Raw genomic sequence first — 20,448 nt, 5'->3', positions numbered from 1 at the left:
GCAGGAGACTGGATCTTGGCTGACTGGATCAGCCACGCACAATGGAGCTGATCTCAGCCAGCAGTTCGAGTGCAACTGTTTGTCTCAGCATTCCTTTTGGTAGGGCAGTAAAAATTAAGTAGAATTCCTGATGCTGATCATTATCGGTTGGAAATTATGAGTGTGGTCACAGGTGAGAACAAATAGGCTCGTCTGTAATGCTTTCCACAGTTGACTAGCATGCCGTTAGAGCTCCAATATGAAGATTGGGCACCTGAATAAAGTCCTGAAAGACTGCTAGAGCCCATGGAACCTATTCTGTAATATGTGTTGAAATGTTCAAGAAAATAAATAATAAAATTGACAAAGGAGAATTTCCACGTGAAACATTCTCTTTATAGTGAATATTTTTGCTTCACTGGGACTTAAACCACATTAGACCCCAGAGCAGCTGTTAGCCTGAAGTGAGGAATTCCAGAAGGAATTTATCTTCTCCTTATGAATTCTTCCAGCTGTGCCCTGAATTTCAGAATCAGAAGCATACCTATTGAGTGTTTTCCACATGAGTAGAAGGAGTGAGCTTTAATTCTTTTATCCTGAAGACATCTAGAGCAGAATCAAACTGTTTTCTTTGGGATGGAATCCTATAACTGTCAAGAAATTGCATGCAGGAATGAGGATCTTTATAAAATTGGATAGTTGATTTTTTTTATAGAAGTGTTTGGAACATTTCTTTTGATAATGCTATGTGTGTTCGTCATTCATAAAAGTACAAAACTAATCGTAATGGAAAAAACAGTGCAGAAGGGTGTTAGTGGTGTGCACATAATTTTTAAAAACTGTTCTTGCCCATTTCTTCCCCTCTCTTAACCAGCAATGCCTCTTGCTTATGGTTCTGCAAATGTTGTATGCCTTCTGGTACCTTGTAAGTGACTGTTTTACATGTTTTGGCATTGCTAATTGTTGGCAAGATACTTAGCCGTTTGGGTCCATCTTGACCTTATCTGATGCCTGTACACATGTCCTTCGATCAGAATTCACTGAAGAAATTTGCAATGAGTGTAATGGCCAATTTTTCTTTTCTTGATCCAGCTGTAGTGGACTGTTTGCAGCCTCATGTCCCAGCTGAAGAAAGGAGGACAAAAACATTTATTTAGGTAGTGGCTGCCTTAGGGCATCCTAACTACTTTGCAAACATGGAATTATTTTCAGAGTATGTTTGCTGTTGTTTTATAGGAAAATGCAAATTGGTTGTATGCTGAGTTTTAGCCAGGGCATCCGTTCCTCTTTGGGAAAAGTTTTGTAACATAAATCTGAATGTGTAGTCGGGGACCATTATGCCCAAATCCCCCTACAATCCAGCTTTCTCTTAGTGCTGTACTTTAGTGTGTGACTCTGCATTACGTACTTAGGAGTTTTAGTGTGACTCGAATCCCCGACCCTGTAGTTGAGAGTGCTGCTATTGAGCTAAACTGCACAAAATTAACTTTTTTTATTCACTACTGGGATATGGGTGTCGCTGGCCAGAAGGCATTTATTACCCGCCCTAGTTTCCCTTGAGAAGCTGGTTGTGAACAGCCTTTGTGAACTGCTGCAGTTGATGAGTTGCAGGTAGATCTACAATACAGAATGGGGTGAATTCCAGGATTTTGACACAGTAACGTGAAGGCATGGTGATATATTTTCAAGTAAGGATGATGAGTGGATTCGAAAGGAACTTGCAGATGATGGTTCTCATGTATCTGCTGCCCTTGTACTAGATGTCTAAGGAGCCTTGGGAGAGAGCAATTAATAAAGTGTATAGTATCCTTGGCTTTATTAATAGGAGTATAATGTACAAGAGCAAGGAAATGGTGTTGAACTTGTATAAGAAGCTGGTTAGACCTCAGCTGGAGTACTGTGTACAGTTTTGGGCACTACATAATAGGAAAATGTGAATGCATTGGAGTGAGCGCAAAAGTAATTTAAGAATGGTTCCAGGAATGAGAAGTTTCAGTTATGAGGATAGATTGAATAAGTTGGAACTGTTCTTCTTGGATAAAAGGCTAAGAGGAGGTCTAATAGAGGTTTTTAAAATCATGAGAGAGATCATAGTGTAATAAATCATAGTGTAATAAGGAGAAAACATTCCTGCTTGTTAAAGCACAAGTTTAAATGATTTGAAGAAAGAACAAAACATGGAACAGTACAGTACAGCACAGTACAAGCTCTTTGGCCTACGGTGATGTGCCGACCTATTATCCTACTGTAAGATCAAAACTAACCTGCATACTCTTCATTTTACTATCATCCATGTGCCTATCCAAGAGTCACTTAAATGTCCCTAATGTAACTGACTCTACTACCACTGCTGGCAATGCATTCCATGCACCCATCACTCTCTATGTAAAGAACCTATCTCTGATATCTCCCCTATACCTTCCTCCAATTACCTTAAAATTATGCCCCCTCGTGATAGTCATTTCCGCCCTGGGCAAAAGTCTCTGGCTATCCACTCTATCTATGCCTCTCGTCATCTCGTACATCTTTATCAAGTCACCTGTCATCCTTCTTCGCTCCAATGAGAAAAGCCCTAGCTACCTCAACCTTTCCTCATAAGACCTGTCCTCCTTTCCAGGCAGTATCCTGGTAAATCTCCTCTGCACCCTGTCTAATGCTTCTACATCCTTCTTATAATGAGGTGACCAGAACTGAACATAATATTCCAAGTGTGGTCTAAGCAGGGTTTTATAGAGCTGCAGCATAACTTCGTGGCTCTTGAACTCAATCCCCCTGCCAATGAAAGCCAACACACCATATGCCTTCTTAACAACCCTGTCAACTTGGGTGGCAACTTCGAGGAATCTATGGACATGGACCCCAAGACCCCTCTGTTCCTCCCCACTACCAGGAATCCTGCCATTAACCCTATGTTCTGCATTTAAATTCGACCTTCCAAGATGAATCACTTCACACTTTTCCGGGTTGAATTCCATCTGCCACTTCTTTGTCCAGTTCTGCATCCTGTCAATGTCCCATTGCAACCTACAACAGCCCTCCACACTACCCACAACTCCACCAACTTTCGTGTCATCGGTAAACTTTCTAACCCACCCTTCCACTTCCTCATCCAAGTCATTTATAAAGATCACAAAGAGCAGAGGTCCCAGAACAGATTCCTGTGGCAACACCACTGGTCACCGAGCTCCAGGCTGAATATTTTCTGTCTACTACCACCCTCTGCCTTCTATTGGACAAATTTCCCTGAATCCCGTGCTTCCTTACTTTCTGAATGAGCCTACTATGGGGAACCTTATCAAATGCCTTGCTAAAATCCATAAAACTGTGAGTAGATAGGGCATAGAATGTTCTGTTTGGAAGTGTGATGGAAGCAGCTTCAGTTGAAGAATTCTAGAGGACATGAGAAGATTAATTTGAATTAATTTGAAAAAGCAGGAGACTGGCAATAGGTGATCATGCTCATTGGAAGAATCTCTGCAGGCACAATGGGCCAAATGGCGTTTTTTGTAGCATAATGCTTTCTGTGTGTCTGAACCCAAAAGGGATGGATGAATGGGACTTGGTGCAAATTAAGGTACAGACAGAGTTGCTCTGAATGAGATTAATTTTATTGAGGGAGGGAAGATGAGTTACTAGCTGGGAAGAAATTTGGTTCAAATGACTAACTTGCAATAGAGAGAAACTGAGCCTAGAGCTACCCTTGTCTTTATGGTTCAACCTTCACTGAACTTGGTAACTATCAAGAATGCCTTCTTTAGATAAATGGTGAATGGACTGGGGTGAATGTTGGATGAATTGAAAGTAGATAAATTTAAGATTTGGATGGGGTTAATGAAATCAGTAGAAAATCAGTCCCAGAATTGATCTTCAAGCTATTTGTTTGTGATTTTAAGCTGACTATTTTGATCCAGTTTGAGTTGGTGATACAATATTTCATGCAGTGTTTGGTAGTCTGTCTTCAAAGGAAACGAAAGCATTTGATATTATTGAGAGATGGCAGGAAGCATGAACCCAGAATTAAAATGTTACAAAGGAGAGTCATAACATTGATATATTCTTGTTACCTTCTCCTAAAATCTCCTGTTTTTCCTTGATGTGAACAAATGCTTTTTTACATATTTTACGCCTTTCAGTATGTAATCAGGTTAATTTAAATTATGATTATAGAACGAGGGGACAGAAATACAACATTCTGACATTAGACTGACATTTTCCCACTGCAGAGCAGTATCTAATGTGGAGCAGACTCTGATCAAAAACAGCAAATGCTAAGTACTAAAAGGGAGCTGGATGAATATCTGGTTAAGAATGCAGTTGATGGTTCTGAGAGTAAGTATAGGCCTAGATGATCAAATACCGTAGGGAACCAATGATTACAATCCTTTCTGAAAGCATGAAGATTTAGTCTGGAATGTAGCTGCTGAAAGTTTGAGGAATGGAGCTGCATGATTGGTTTACTGAGGACAATGGGAGTATAACAAAACATAGTGTCTGGGACCAACTTCACAAATGTGTGGATCTGTGGGTGGCAAGTCAGTGGCTGATGAGAACTTAACGTACCCGAGCTGAGGTTTTGCCAAAGCCCTTTAAAATTGCAGTGAGATTTCTTTTACTCTCATGCTGCCATCTTTTCTAAGAAGCTTAATATTTTTTTCTTAATTGCCGCTGTACCTATAGGCTAGGTTTCTCTGAGTTGTAAACGAGGACCCAGCCCCTTTCCTTTTAGACAACATATTTTTGTGCTTTGCCTACCAAACCAGATGACTTTGCATTTCTCCATGTTCTTTTCTATCTCATTCAAGCTCATTGACTTTAACATATCTATAATATCCTTTTGCAGCCACTGTGTATCTTACTCTTAGCTTGTTTTCCCATATAGTTCTGTATGCAAGATTACAAACTTGAGGGGCTGTAAACATGTCCCTTTTTCATGTCATTGACTTACGTTGTAAATCAATGTGGCTCATGCACTGATCCACTCACAAGTTATAGTGTCCCAAGATGAAAATTAACCATTTATTCCTCCTGTTTTCTGTTTGTTAACACACCTACAATCCATGCTTAAATATTACCCCAGTTGCATGAGTCCTAATTTTTTGTAGCAACTTGTCAAGGACTTTTTGAATATAAAATCCACTACTACCAATGGTGCACCCTTATTTATTCTTCACCTTACACCCTGAAACAAACTGATCAGATTTCTTTTCCTTATTCCTGGGATTTGAGTGTCATGGAATTTGAGTGTCATAGCATTTGTTGCCCATCTTTAATTCCTTTTTGGAGGGTAATGATGAGTTGCCTTGAAGCACAGCAGTTCTGCAACCACAGTTGTTTTCAACTTTTTTGCGATTTGATATGACTGAGTGACTTGCTTGATTGTTTTTGAGAACAGTTAAGAGTTGATATACCATTGATAGGTATGGGCCTGGAGTCATACGTAGACCAGACAGAATGTCAGATTTTCTCCCTTGGTGGGAATTAGTGAACTAGATGGGGTTTTAATGATAATCAGCTAATTTTGTGACCATCATTACTTAGACTAGTCTTTGATTTTGGATTAATTGAACTTAGATTCCCACAACTGTCATGATGGAATGTGAATGCATGTCTCCTGAGGATTTGTCCCACTGTCTTGTTTGGGAATATGTTACAATCCCTTTCATAATTCTGCATTGATTATGTCCAATTATATTATGATTTTCCATGTGCCTTTGCCATGTCCCTATGAATAGATGACTTTATCAGACTGTGGCGTAAGTTCTCTGGATTTCTCTCTCCCTCTTCAGGGATCAGTCATAACTTACAGTGGCATTACACTTGTGCTATGTTGTAATGGGTTTTTCACTGCATTGACTTGGTTCTATGGTGTCCTTTCTGATATTTCATTCTGAATTGGAATTTGCACTGCATGGTATGGATTCTGTTTTGCATTGTATATTTTATTACCTTAAATTGTTTTTAAATTGTGTTATGTTGTATTTCATGTTTTGAGTTGATTATTTTGTGCTGATTTAAGTTAGATTTTCTGAACATTGTGTTTAGTTTGATTCTGTTTTTGGATTGAACACTGTTTTGAGTTGTAGCCTTTTGCTTTCAGTATTCATCAGAAATGTATTGGGTTTTATATGGAATGGTGTGATGGGTTTTGCATTTTAGTTTTTAGATTATGCTTTTATACTAACTTCTTACTTGTGTTCTATGTTGGGATTTACTCTGCACTGCTTTGGACTTTTGTGCATGCTGTGTTGGTTTTAATGTTCCTTTTTTATCCAGGTGCATTGTACTTTTTATGGTGCATTGTATTGTTAGAATATGTTATATTAATTTTTATTGACTTCCAGTTGAATGTTCTCAAGTTTGGAATTTGGTAAAATGGAGCTTAAATAATTTGGGTTTTTCAGATTATTTTCTGTTAATTGTATTGCACTGTTTAAGCATGTGAAAAGTCTTCGTTTGACAGTTTATGTTGGAAGTCAGTAAATAATGTTACTGAACCCTCATCATGTTCAGGAAGTTGCATGTTTTAACATCCATGTGATGTGAATGTCACTGACAAGGACAAGTATTGGTGTCCATTCCTATTCACCCTTGAGAATGTTACGGTGAGGAACCAGCTTGAACTGCTGCAGTCTGTATGGCGTAGGTCCACCTTTGATGCTAATAGGAGAGGAGTTCCAGGATTTTGACTGAGTGACAATGAGCGAATGGCAGTTGTGGTCCAAGTCAGGATGAGGTGTGACTTGGAAGCAAATTTTGTTGGTGGTGGTGTTGATATGCCCTTGTTTTTCTAGATACTGAATTTGTGTGTTTGGAAGATACTGTGAAAGAATGTTCAGACCTATTTGATAAAGAATTTTCTCAGGTAATACATGTTTATTTGTAAGGAAAATGTTGGTTCTACATGGTAGAGATGGTAAATTGCCAGTTCAGATTTTAACGTAGACTTGCTTGAAATAGTAATGAGGTGACTTCCTGACCTGCAATTCGGCCACAGTCCAAGGATCACTGGTTTTAATGATCATTGTGACTAAACTACATGGGCAAGTATGGTACAAAATTGCTGCTATATGCTTAACACAGGAAGGAGCGTTAACTGCTGCAGTTGGAGGATGTTCTTACATTTGCTTTAAGGGGATTGAAATTCAAAAGAGATTTAATGCTTTCTGACATCATCCTTGAATGGCCTAGCTCTATCCTTAAGGTTTTCCCTGTGTTCTGGACTATCCAACAAAAAGAAATAATTTCTTTCCTATCTACCCTATCAAATCCTTTAATCATCTTAAACACTTTAATTAGATCACCCTTAATTGTCTATACTCAAGTGAATACAAGCCTAGTCTATGAAACGTGCTCATATTATATAACCCTTGTAGTCCTGGTACCATTCTATAAGTCTATGCTGAAACCCTTCCAAGGCCAGTGTATTCTTTGTGAGATGCGCAGAGCTGAATGTAGTACTGCAGATGGGGTCTAACCAGTGCTCTGTATGACTTGATAATTTTCATCCCTTTGTAATCCAAGCCTCTTCAGATGAAGACCAACATTACATTGACCTTACTAAATTATTTTATTTGCACCATTGCAGTAGCTTTTTATTTCTGTGCTTGGGCCTTCTTAGTTCTTAGTTTCTCAAAATTGAGAAAATAGTCTGATATTTCTAAGGTTTTGGAGTAGATCTGTAGCTCGTGTTGAGGTTGGTTGGCTCGCCGAGCTGGTTTGTTGTTCCGCAGACGTTTCGTTACCATGCTTGGTAACATCCTCAGTGCAGCCTCTGATGAAATGTCGGTGTGTTTTCCTGCCTGGCGGGAAAACTGAGGATGTTACCAAGCACGGTAACGAAACGTCTGCGGAACAACAAACCAGCTCAGCGAGCCAACCAACCTCAGTAGTCTGATATTCTTTTAAATCTTAAATCTGATTTCACACTTTCCCACATTGAACGGTATCTGCCATAGTTTTGCCCATTATTCAAACAGCTATGCTTTTCATCGGGACTTATTCAATGATAACTAGAAGTAACAACTTGACTGATATTCCCCATCATTTGAGATCAATAATTGTTATTCCTGTTAACATCATATTTAACAAAGGATAAAAATTGAATCGATGATTTAATCTTTCTTTTATGATTGAGGTAACTAACTGTTGGAAAGCTGAGTTTAGTTCAGTTTGGTTTTGCTTTATCTGTTCGCTTGACTTCTCCTGAATTCATTCAGTGCACAGATCTTTAATTCCTGTGAGGAAACAATAAAACCAGACTTTTGTTTTCCCTGATAAACTAATATTTTATTATGGCACTGTGGGTTTGCTCCATTAACAAAGACTAGAAGGTACTGTTTTGCATCTGTAGCCATCCCAAGCAGAGTTTTTTTTTGCACTAAAAAGTGTGAACTTGATTCTGTTCAGTCGTCCATCCCTGACACAACAGAGAAAAAATTGTTTTGCGAATGAGTTGGTATATAAATCTGAGCTGAAATCAGAGCAAATCACTCCTTAATCGTGTTTTGCATTGCTGAAAAAAGATTGCGTTATAAAATTTAGTTTGTCTGGAAATGCCAGATGGAAGGGCAATGCCATTTTTAAAATTGCGTAAATCTTCTGGGAATTGCTTTGCTTACCTGTTTAAGAAATATTGTAGGAAAGAACTCTTCACCAGAAATGTTTCTACCCAAGAAGAGCTTCTTGCTTCAAGAGAATGCAGACAAGGGCACTCTGCTGTCAGTCACTGAGCATTGATTTGTTCACTAAGCAACAACTGAGATTCAGTCTGTTGTCATGGCTGCCCATGTTTATTTAAAAGAATCCAACACTCCATTAAATATCCTTCTGTCTGTGTTTTAACGCTATCTCTCGGGCATAATTTAGATTCATGTTTCAGTATTTGCAGAACAGCATCTTTGCAGTGACAGAGTTCTTGACTTCTTGAAAACTCATGAAGTTTTACATTAGCATGTCCTGATTTCATTTGTTAGATGTTTACCTTTGTGGTCTTGCTAGTTTTGCTCCAAGATTTTTCCCTGTGGTTTCAACATGCTTTGTCTGTTTCTCAGTGCTGTATGTTAATAGGAAATGGTGGCACACTGGTAATTTCATTGGACAATAAAGGAAAGGTCCAGGCTTATCCTCTGGGGCCACAGGTTCAGATCCCATCATGCTAACTGCTGGAATTTAAATTCAATTCATAAATTTGTGTAAACAGCTCATATCAGTGAAGGTGGCGATGAAAATGACATTGATTTTCAGAAGCTGTGGTTGACTAATGTCTTTTAGGGAAGAAAAGCTGTCATCCTTACCTGTGTTGGTCCACACATGACTTCAAATTGTCAGCAATGTGGTTGACTCTTGACTGCCTTCTGAATGGCCCAACCAAGTCACTTAGTTAAGGAGACATGGGTAATGCTGGCCTTGGCCCACATCCCTTGGAAAAATTTTTTTAAAATGTACTTCTTGCTGCAGATGTGACTGAAACTATTCAATTTTTTTTTAAGCTTTATTTGTTGTCTTAAGAAGCTAGTTTTTATTCATTTGTATCTGAAAAAAACAAATTTTTGTATAAAAGCAAAGTACTACAGGTGCTGGAAATCTGAACTAAACACAAAATGCTGGAGAAATCAGGTCTGACAATATTTTACATGAGCGAACCAGTTAACATCATCTTTGATCATATCGAAATTGAAATGCCAACTCTGCTTCTGTCTTCACAGAAGCTGTCAGACCTGTTGGATTTCTCTAGCACTGTTTTTATTACCAAAAATATTTGTGTTAATCCTGGTTTGTATAATTCTAAAGAAAAAGGTAGGAATAAGATTATAATGCAATCCATTAGAACATTCAAATAAATATTTACTAAAAATTGTCACGGATGATTATTGGCAACGAGTATTCCGTACAAGAAAGTGCTGTGTTACGTCACTTTGTAAATTCTTTAGCATCGATCTTATTTGAAATTCTGTGCTCAATACTTGTCTGTAACAATGTAAGATTTATTTACAGGCAGTCATTGACTTACAACCGGAGGTTTTCAAACCATCCTATATGTATTCTCAAGATATCAATGCAAATCTGTTGGTAAACTTCTGGTGTCCTAAAAACATCAGATAATTATGTGTACTGGGGAGGAGATTGGGCACTACTGACACTCCCTTAAAATAGAATGTACATATTAGAAATTCTTTGTCATAATTGCTTGTATTTTGTAAAATTGTTGTGTGATTCACAGATAAAATATACCTTAACTAGACTGTAATTTATAGCCAAGAAACAAATGGGTGGCAGAGCCAAATAAAATATGGTTGTTCCAAGTGTGCGAGTAGGTCATGCTGATTGTAATTCGCATGTTAAGTGTGAACGGTTTTTTTTTGGAAATCTTATATGTGGGATATGATGGAAATGACACCACATCTTTCTGTCTGAGGGACTGTGATATGGTTTACAGGGTGCAAAATAGTAAGTAGCTTTTCAATCCAGTTTTGAATTTGTTTATCCAAGGATTATCCAGTTTATCACTTGGTCAACAGCTTTAACTAGTTATTTGTCCATGATTAATATACTGTAAGTTTTTTGTAGTTTGGGCTGGCAAATGGCTGGTAACGTTTATGTAAGTTGTGTGCTAGGCTTTATCATGCAAGATAAGATCCAATTACTTCCCCCTCACCTTCAAATGCCTATAACATCTTGGTGTGGGGTGGGGTGTTGCTGCCATTAATCAGCAGCTTAACTACACCATGCATACCTTCATCATGACCCATTTTGTATCACATGGATCACCATTCCCTCTTAAAGCAAAAATTATGGATGGGTGTAGCTGCAGAAACCTACATGAATCTCAGCACCAAGTAAGACAGCGCTACTGTCCAGACTGGAGCTATCAGCTTGATTGAGGTTCAGATGCTGTACTTATTATCTACAGGATACACTTTAGTAACTCAGCAAAGTTACTTCAACAGCACGTCTCAAGCCTGCACTATCTAGCATCAAGAGGACCAAGACCTTCATTATAATGGGAGCACCATTACTTGCAAGTCCCACAGCGTTTGGACCTGAACACATGCTGTTCGATTACTGTTGATACGTCACAATCCTTGCATCCTCCAGTACCATCATGGATTGCCATAAAGATTGCAGGTTGAACTGGACACAGAATGTGGCATTAATTTCTGTTCGCTGTATGCAGCCAAATTGTTGCACTGCACTGTCCTTAATGTTGCACAACGATACAGCTTAATGGAACCATTGTCTGCCAATGTCATCTGCCTCCTAGGAATTCATAAAGATATATTCAGTTTGACCCATCTCAGTATTACTTTTGAGCACAGAAATAATACTCCAGTAATCATTGTAGAATGAAAACTATTTGTGAAATTATTTCCCTTGCTAGATCCAGTTGCACAGGTAGTCTCATACCATACACAGATGGCGATTCTTTTTTAAATCAGCCTACATAGTGAGCGTAATCATGTTGTCTTGCAATGGAGAATAAAGTAGCCTAGCTTGATCTTGTTCTTAATCAATGTTGGTACACACTGGTCTTCCAGATGGACTCACTGAGTAGGATCTTGCTGATATTTTTGCATTATTTCTGTCCTTTCCTTGTCCCAAGCGTTATTTGCTACTCAAGCTAGTTGTAATAGCTGCCTGGTATTGATCCTGCTATTAACTAGCTAAGCACAGGCCACACATTGAATTTGACTTTCTCTTTATTAGCAATAAGGAGAGGTTGGGCAAACTTGGATTCTTTTTGCTATGTGTTGGAGGTAAAGGCCAACTTGATAGAAGTATGTAAAATTATGAATGGCATGGATAGGGTGGATAGTCGGGGTTTCTTTTCCATGATGGAAATGTCAAATACAAGGGGAAATAAGTTTAAAGTGAGGGGGTAAATTTAAAGGAGATGTAAAAAAATTTCTCTTGTACACAGAGGGTGGTAGGTACCTGGAATATGCTGCCAGGGGAGGTGGTAGAAGCAAATATGATTAGCAAAATTTAAGAGTCATTTAGATAGGCATGTGAACTGGCAGACAATAGAAGGATATGGACCATGTACAGGCAGATGGGATTAGTTTAGAATAGCATTATGGTCAGCACAGACATGGTGGGCTGAAAGACCTGTTTCTGTGCTGTACTGTTCTATGTTCTAACACGCAGTACATGATACCTTAACATGTTTCTGTAGGTTTGTTTGGTTGTTTTTCAAAGAAACATGACTGTTTTCCCCCTCCCTATTTCTGGCAGGTTCCTATCCTTCTCCAAAGGCTGGCGCTACATTGGTTGTGTACAAAGACCTTCTGGTGTTGTTTGGAGGCTGGACCAGGCCAAGCCCCTATCCTCTACATCAACCTGAGAGGTTTTTTGATGAAATACATACTTACTCACCCTCCAAAAACTGGTAAAGATTTCATTATTGTTTAATGTGCTACTGTATGTGTGAGACTTCTTAGACCTGGAGCTTAATGAAAGAACTTGTGTTAAATATTGTTTTGAGAGAATGTACTTGTTTTACTGCTTTAAATGAATCTAGTAATCATGCAACTACAGAAAAATCTGTCCTGTCCGTCTAATTACAAGTGAGATCCACTGTGTGATGGCGCTGCTACTTTTGACTTAGTTGGCAAGTTTCCTTTTCTTGTTTGCTTTTTAAAATCCACCAGAAGTTGAAGCACCCTCCTAAGCCGAAGAAATATTAGAACTAAACACAAGTTCGTAGTGTTTCCCTGAAGCAAAAATAAATTGTTACACACCAGTGCATCTGGCGAGTCTTTCTGGAGCAAAAAGAATCAGTGTTAGCATATATGGAACATCTCACATGGCTAACTGTTGCATCTTCAGTCTTTCTAAGATGGGGCAGCTCTGGGTCATTTTCTAGGAAGGTCAGCCACCTTCCAGTTTCTCATAAAGTAGCCATTTTTCATGTGTCAGGCTGAATGGTAAATATTACCACACTGGTCTCTCGAGTTCACAAGAAACCGAGAGTTTTTAATCAACAGTTAACACCAGGGTTCACTTAATGTATAGAACGTAAACTGATTTTCTTATTAGCCTAGGTGCACATAATGTTATTGTATCTCTGGTTGAAATCAACTGGAGAAAATTGCTCTTAGTGTCCCCTTGCTGGAGTTTTGGATAATGCCTGAACATGTGGTTGGTTTGTGAAAATTTCCGTTCAGTAAATGTCTTCTCTTTCTCTTTCCCGCTAGGTGGAACTGTATTGTAACAACTCATGGACCTCCTCCAATGGCTGGTCACTCATCCTCTGTAATTGGAGATAAAATGATTGTATTTGGAGGATCATTAGGCTCTCGACAAATGTATGTATGTTTAGAGAGTTTGAGTAGAATTAGAAACTATTCAGTACTGAGGTTTTGCGATGAGACCAGTATTTTGATTGGCCCACCCTTTAAATGTGTCCCTTCTCATTCTTGGGGGTATTTTGGGGTCAATATGGGGGTTACCTACAATGTGTTTTGTCGCCTACAATGGGTCATCTAGTTTGTGTTCTGTTCAGATTGTTCCTTGGTTTCCAAAAATTGACTGCCAGAGTTTTCCAAGAGCTGCTTGACATGATCCACCTGATTTTTGATCTCACACATACTTCTCTGTGGAGTTGCCAAGCTTCAGTCTCAGTGGCACCACTGGGATTGGATTGCCATTGTGTGAGGAACTGCAAATATAATTTGTATCCAAGAGCTGCATATGAAGCATGAGATCATCAAAACGTCAGATGATAAGCCTTTTACAGAGCTAGTATTTCTGGTCAGCTTTTACAAGTTAATTTGTGCTGAGGGATCTGTTATCAGCTTTTACCAATCTAACTCTTGAGTGACCAGCTATCTCAACAATTAGAAATTGAAGCAGTAGATGGAATCCTGGTTAAGGTTAAAGGCACTTGCTGCCTGTCAGTACGTTTTCTCATTGATTAGATTCAGTAGCCTTGATTCAATTCAAATGCATACTGTGACCACTTTTATGTGTTATCTTGAAATTGTGCAGTAAACATTCAGGTCCACTATAGGTCACCTATGCATTATACTTTGTGCACATTCTGTCACAGTTTAAACTTCAGTGATCTTGTTTGATTGTTCTATTATTCTTGCTTTGCCTCATTATTACTTTATTTCTTCTTTTGATTTACTCATTTGTTGCTCTTCCTGTCTTCATCTTTGCATTATCTGCTAACCTACATTTTGTATTTCTGTCCTGCCTTGCGCTGTTCTAACTATTCAGGAGTAACGAGGTCTGGATACTGGATATGGAGCAATGGACTTGGTCCAAACCAGCGACATCGGGTAGCATGCCCCATCCAAGGGGTGGGCAGTCCCAGGTGAGAGGAAGAGAGAGGCCTGGTATTGATAATGCTTCTTGTTCAGTGTGTGCTACTTTTTTGTTGATGCTGTGAGAAATGTACATTTGAGATTCGATCTTTATTGGCATCATTCTAATTCAAATTTCTGTAGTTAATTGATAGGATATCAGAAGGTTATCTGAGGTTAAACATTTATCCAACCAAGGAACTGATTTTACCCGGGTGCTGTATATCTTAGGTTTATGTTTTATCCCAATATATAGAGTACTGTCCTATTTAGTTGTAAGATATTCCTTTTTCATCAGTTACGCAAGCTACTTTAAAGAAAATTTAAAGTATAGATGTGACAAGAGACGGTATTGTGAATCTACATGATACAATAGGGTAATTAAATGCTTATGTACAGGTAGCTTCATCAGGTCATCTGGTATCTATTTAACAGGTTCTAAAATGACGTTACCACAACCTCATCTTGGCCTAGTTTCACTTCCTTCCATTTCAGTAAGAATACCAAGAAAAGATTTGTTCTTTGTCACACTTAATTTCTTTAATTTTGTTTCATTTTATAGTTTTATCTTAACTTTATTCCCTTATATTTACTTTTCTTCTATTCTATTCATTATCTTATCTCCTTTTCACCACGTTACTTTTGATTCTCTTGTTCTTCCATGCCTCTTGTTTTCTCACCCATGTAGAATTAGAAAATCATTTCAAGGCACAGAGTAATACATGCTAGTAATGTGCAGGTTTAGCATGTGCCATCTTGTCTTCTCTTTAAAAAAAAATTCTAGGTACCAGTTACCTTTACTTTGAGATGTTATTGATAAATGGATTGATTGTTTTCTCTCCTCACCATGCCCATCCCAGTACAGCAGGAGTAGCTAAATGTTGGAAGTTGTCTGTTTTGGCTCCATAGCAGCATTCTCGTTTCTGAGCCAGAATGTTATGGATTTAAGTCTCACCTTGAGACTTGAACGCAAAATGTATGCTGTTACTTTGCTGCCATAATGAAGGAGTGCTGCATTGTAAGATATTCTGATTTTTTGGGTGAGGTGCTATCCTGGCCAATATTTTCCTTCAACCAAAATTACTGAAACAAAATATCAAGCCATTGCCTCATAGGATCTTGCTGTGCACAATAATTTGCTTCTTTCCCTGCATTATAAAGTGACACACTTCGTAAAGACTTAAAATGGCTGCAGAGCACTTTGAAATGTTCTGGGACTGTGAAAGGCAACATGAATTACAGATTGTTTGCCATGATTTTAAGTATATATGCCAAATATTTTTTGCTTAGATCCCTACAAAGTAAGAGAACTGTAATGCAAGGTGTACAATAGGAATATACCAATTAGGAGTGGGAGTAGGCCACACTGCACCTTAAGTCTCCTCCGCCGTTCAGTAAGGTCATGGTTGCCTATCAAGAATCTATCACCTCTGTCTTATAAATATTAAAAGATTCTGCTTCCAACACCTTTTGAAGAAGAGTTCTAAGGATTCATGACCTTTGGTCAGAAAACATGTCTTCCCATCTCTGTCTTAAATGGTGACCTCTTATTTTTGAACAGTGATCCATAGTTCTAGATTTCCTCTAGAGTAAATCTGTCTCACATCCACCCATCAAGATGCCTCAGGATCTTGTTCATTTCAATTAACATACCTCTTACTGTTCTAAACTCCAGCAGACCCAAGCCTGTCCTATGTAACTTTTCCTCATAAAACCATTTGCCCATTCCAGGTACCTGTCTACTCAGTCTTCTCTGAACTACTTCTGATGTATTTGCATCCTTCCTTAAATGAGCAGATCAGCACTGTACACAATCCTCCAGATGTGGTCTCACCAATGTCCTGTATGACTGAAGTACAACCTTCCTACATTTATATTCAACACCGCTCACAATAAAAGATAACATTGTTATCTTTCCTAATTACTTCTGTTCCTGCTGACTAACGTTTTACAATTCATGTGTTAGGATACCCAGATCTCACTGTATCTCAGAGCTCTGCAATCCCCAACAGTTTAGATATGGTTTTTAAAAAATTCTTCTTGCCAAAATGGACAGTTTCACATTTTCCCACGTTATACTCCATTTTCCACCTACGTAACCTATCTTTGACCCTTTGTAGCCGCCTTTATCCCTCTTCACAACTCACTTTCTTACCTATATTTATGTAATTACCAAATTTAGCAACCATATATTTAGTCCCTTCATCTTAGCTATTTATATAAATCGTAAAATATTGAGGCTCCAGCACTGATCCCTGCAGCATACCACTTGTTACTTCTTGCCAACCAGAATTTGACCTCTTTAACCTTACTCTATTCCCTGTTAGCCAGCCAGTTATCTAAGCATGCCAGTATGTTACCTCCTTGCTGGAATGACTTTTGATGTGGTACTTTGTTAATTGCCTTCTGGAATTACAAGTGTAGGACTTGCACAAGTTCCTCTTTATCCACAGCAGGTATTACTTAAAAGAACACCAATACATTGGTCAAACATGATTCTCCTTTCACAAATCTATGTTGATTCTGCCTGATTACCTTGAATTTTTCAAAATGCACTTCTGTAACATATTTAATAACTTATTAACATTTTCCCTGTGAGAGTTATTAAATGGTTTGGAGTTTGCTGCTTTCTGTCTCCATCCATTGTGAGTAAAGTTGTGTTCATTATATTTCAATCGAATGAAACTATCCCCAAATTTAGGGAATTTGGATAAATTAAAACTAATGCATCAACTATCTCTCTAGCCTCTTCTTTTACTACTCTATGGTGAAATCCATCAGAATCTGAGGCCTTGTCAAACTGCGCTTCCAACAGTTTGCTCAGTACTACTTCTCTGATGTTTGTAATTTTCTTGAGTTCCTTCTTCTCTTCCATTTCCTGATTTACAGCTAATTTGGGGATGTTACTTATAACCTCTATAGTGAAGGCTAATGCAGAACACCTGTTCAATTCATCTGACATCTTCTATTCTCTACCTTTTCTGTTGGACTGATGCTCACTTTGTTAAAAAAGAAAGGAGATAACAGTCTAAAGAAGTTACTACTGTACATTTTTTATATTTCTGGCTAGCTTTCTTTCTCCATTTTCTTATAAATCTTTTGATCATTCTTTGCTTTTTTTTTAGTTTCTGCCCAAACTTTTGACCATCCACCAATCATGCACAATTATATGCTTTTACATTTTGAAAACTATACTGTTTATAATATTTTTAATTACTTTAGTTAATCATGGGTCCACTCCTTATAACTTTTGTTTCTCTTTGGAATGTATCTTATCTGTGTATTCTGAAATATCCCTTAAATATTTGCCACTGTACTTCCATTGACTCCAGTGGCTTGGGTAACAATCCAGAAATCATTACTTTAGAGTTTCTGCTTTATTTGGTGCCTAGCTCATCATAGTATGCAGAAGCTCTTTCATTCTCCTGTTTATATTGTTGGTATATACATGGACCAAAACACATGGATCCTCCCTCTCCCACAATAAATTCCTCTCAAGCCCTGAGCAGGTATCCTGAACCCTGGCAATTGGCAGATTCTGAAGCCTTCTAGACACTTGCTCCTTGATGTAGAGATCTGTGTCAATCCCCCTTATCATATTGTCCCCTGATGTCACAGTATCCCTTTTTGCCCTCCCATTTAGAACAATTTCCTTTACAGTAGTGCCATGGTCAATTAGCTCATTTACCCTGCAGCTCCCATATCTGGACAAGCTGAAAAGAAATACACAAAACTATTGGTCAGTTGCAAAGCCTGTGGTTCCTACACTCCTGTCTTGATTTCCTTACCTGCCTTGGCTGCAGCCACACTCCCCTGTGCTTGATTATTGATCAAATCATAATATTCTGTACCTCCTGGTGCAAAACATCCAGTTAGCGTCCTCCTTTCCTGCTGTGTTGCTTCATCTGCAACATGGCCTCCAGCTTATCAAATCTGAGGTGAAGGTCCTTGAGCTGCAAACATATATTGCAGATGTGACTGCCCTGAATCATATTGATATCGAAGAGATTTCAAATGCCATAACCATGGTACATCACAGGTCCTGCCATCCTTACTGGATTCTAATTAACTGAATGATTTTTTACAGTTATGTCTTTACCAATTTTCATATACTTTGCTAGTCTTACCGCTAACAACTGTGGTAATTTACACTTTATGAATTTAATAGACCATAACACCTACCAGATACTCACCAAACAGCTAACGTCTTTCCCCGTAGTACAGTAAGAACCAATTCTTAGTGTGAAAAAATGGAAAAAGCAAAGAAGCACCTCCTCGCCCTAACTCCCTTGCTCATCGAGCTCCCAGCACTGAGATACCAGTACTTACATGCTCTGAGTTAGCTCAGCACCAGGTACAAAGAAACCAGTTTAAGGTAATTTCTTTAATTAGCTAACTTTAGTTGCACACCCTATGAGAGCTTGAGATATTTCTGCTTAAGCCTGGTTGAAATTTAGAATTTAAACAGTAAATTTCAGTAAGAAAAGTTTAAGCTTACTAGTCCACCTCTGTTCAAAATCATACAGTATCTTATTGACTTGCAATGGGACACCGTTTTATCTTTGATTTAATGGGTCAATTTGTTCACACTATGAAATGTGTCCTATATTTTAACAGTAACTTTAGAGAGGAGCTGTCAAGAGCAAATAATTAATGTAACTTCTCTGTAGTTTAAAATGGACAATGGCCTTAATTTACCAAAGAGAGGTTTTAACTTTTATCCAGATTATTATTGATCATGAAACTATCCTGATCCTGGGAGGCTGCGGAGGACCCAATGCAGTGAGTATCTGTATCATTTTGCTGGATTGAGGCATTTTCTCTCTACTTACCGCTCCTAGAGCTTGGGCTAGGAATGTGATGAGGTTTACAAATATTGGTGTGTAGAAATTAGGAAAGTAGCCTTTAAGAACCTAACTTAAACCTTTCAAGTGCTTTCTGCCTTTAATATGTTTGGAAATTCAGTAATAAGCAAATTTTGAATGGGTCAATACTTTTTGACAAATTGATATGCTGAGGCTATATTTCCACATAATTTAAAGTCATACTACTAATTCTGATTTTTAGTTTAGCTTGGAGAGCCCAGTAGTTAAACCATTGTTTTAAAGGTTGCATGAAAATAAATTTTGCCAAAAATAAACACCAGTGGAATGAGGCAATAATCTTAATTGCAGCCTCCTGGTTTTTAAACCAGGCAGGAAAACACAACGGCGTTTCATCAGAGGTTGCACTGATGATGTTACCCAGCAGGGTAACGAAACGTCTGCGGAACAACAAAGAAAGCCATTGACTAAATTGTAAATCTAGTGGCCCCAGCGTTACGCTTAGTCGCTTTCCAGTTCTATGTTGTCTGCATTTAATGAATGACAGTATGACAGCTTATTGATGGCTTAGTTTGGGCTCTGTTGGACTTTGTAGGAATTTAGAGAATAAACTACTGTACTGTATCCTACATAAGATGCGTACATAGAATTGTACGCGTTCAACTTCTGTAGATGTAAGAGGTATATCTCGGTTACATGGAGGAACTGTACCAAATTTAAAATGTTACATTTCAGTACTTTATGGAGATAAACATCAACCTGGTAGACTTCTCCCAACTGTAGTAGATTGGGCTGAGGGTAGTACGTGCTGTGTGTTAATTAATTGCTGATTGGGTCCAGACTACTAAATAACGATGTCAGCATGCTTTTTCTGTATATGTTAAAACTTGTTGAATTGCTGTTCTGAAACAGCTGTTTAAGGATGCCTGGCTGCTACACATGAACAGCACACCTTGGACGTGGCAACAGCTAAAAGTGGAGAATGAGGAGCATGGGGCACCGGAGCTGTGGTGTCATCCAGCCTGTAGGGTAAGTCTTCACAAGTTTTGATTTAAACATGGAAATGCGATGACTTAACTTGTTAACCTCAAGACTAACTGAGAATAGACTAAAACATTCTGGGTTTGATTTATGCTGATTTAGTTGACTTTTCCTGGGTTGATTGATATAGTTGACTGCTGTTCTGGGTTAAAAAAGGGCACATTAGCCAGGGTCTTTGATTACCTTGCATAAACCCTACCAAAGTACACATACTTCAGTGTTGATGGTCTTGATGCAAGATGCAGCTGTGGTTGAATAACACACAAATACTGACTGTCCAGGCTCTTGGATAATGTACT

The 20,448-nt window shown here is 38.4% G+C and overlaps 2 protein-coding genes across 4 annotated transcripts in view; both read left to right on the top strand.

Annotated features, from left to right (window-relative positions):
* The window catches only part of micos10 (mitochondrial contact site and cristae organizing system subunit 10), a 401,440-nt gene that overhangs the window by 362,530 nt on the left and 18,462 nt on the right, over positions 1–20,448 (top strand). The gene's annotated exons all lie outside the window — the stretch shown is intronic.
* The window catches only part of fbxo42 (F-box protein 42), a 56,256-nt gene that overhangs the window by 26,923 nt on the left and 8,885 nt on the right, over positions 1–20,448 (top strand). For both annotated transcript variants that reach the window (XM_048615007.1, XM_020527765.2), the window contains exons 5-9: positions 12,211–12,364; positions 13,173–13,283; positions 14,200–14,296; positions 19,011–19,067; positions 20,021–20,137. In XM_048615007.1, the coding sequence (XP_048470964.1) occupies positions 12,211–12,364; positions 13,173–13,283; positions 14,200–14,296; positions 19,011–19,067; positions 20,021–20,137 (536 nt within the window). The remainder of the gene's footprint in view (positions 1–12,210; positions 12,365–13,172; positions 13,284–14,199; positions 14,297–19,010; positions 19,068–20,020; positions 20,138–20,448) is intronic.

The sequence above is a fragment of the Rhincodon typus genome, chromosome 31 (genome assembly GCF_021869965.1).
Source record: "Rhincodon typus isolate 14 chromosome 31, sRhiTyp1.1, whole genome shotgun sequence".
Classification (NCBI taxonomy): Eukaryota; Metazoa; Chordata; class Chondrichthyes; order Orectolobiformes; family Rhincodontidae; genus Rhincodon; species Rhincodon typus.
This window is presented reverse-complemented; position numbering and strand designations above follow the sequence as displayed.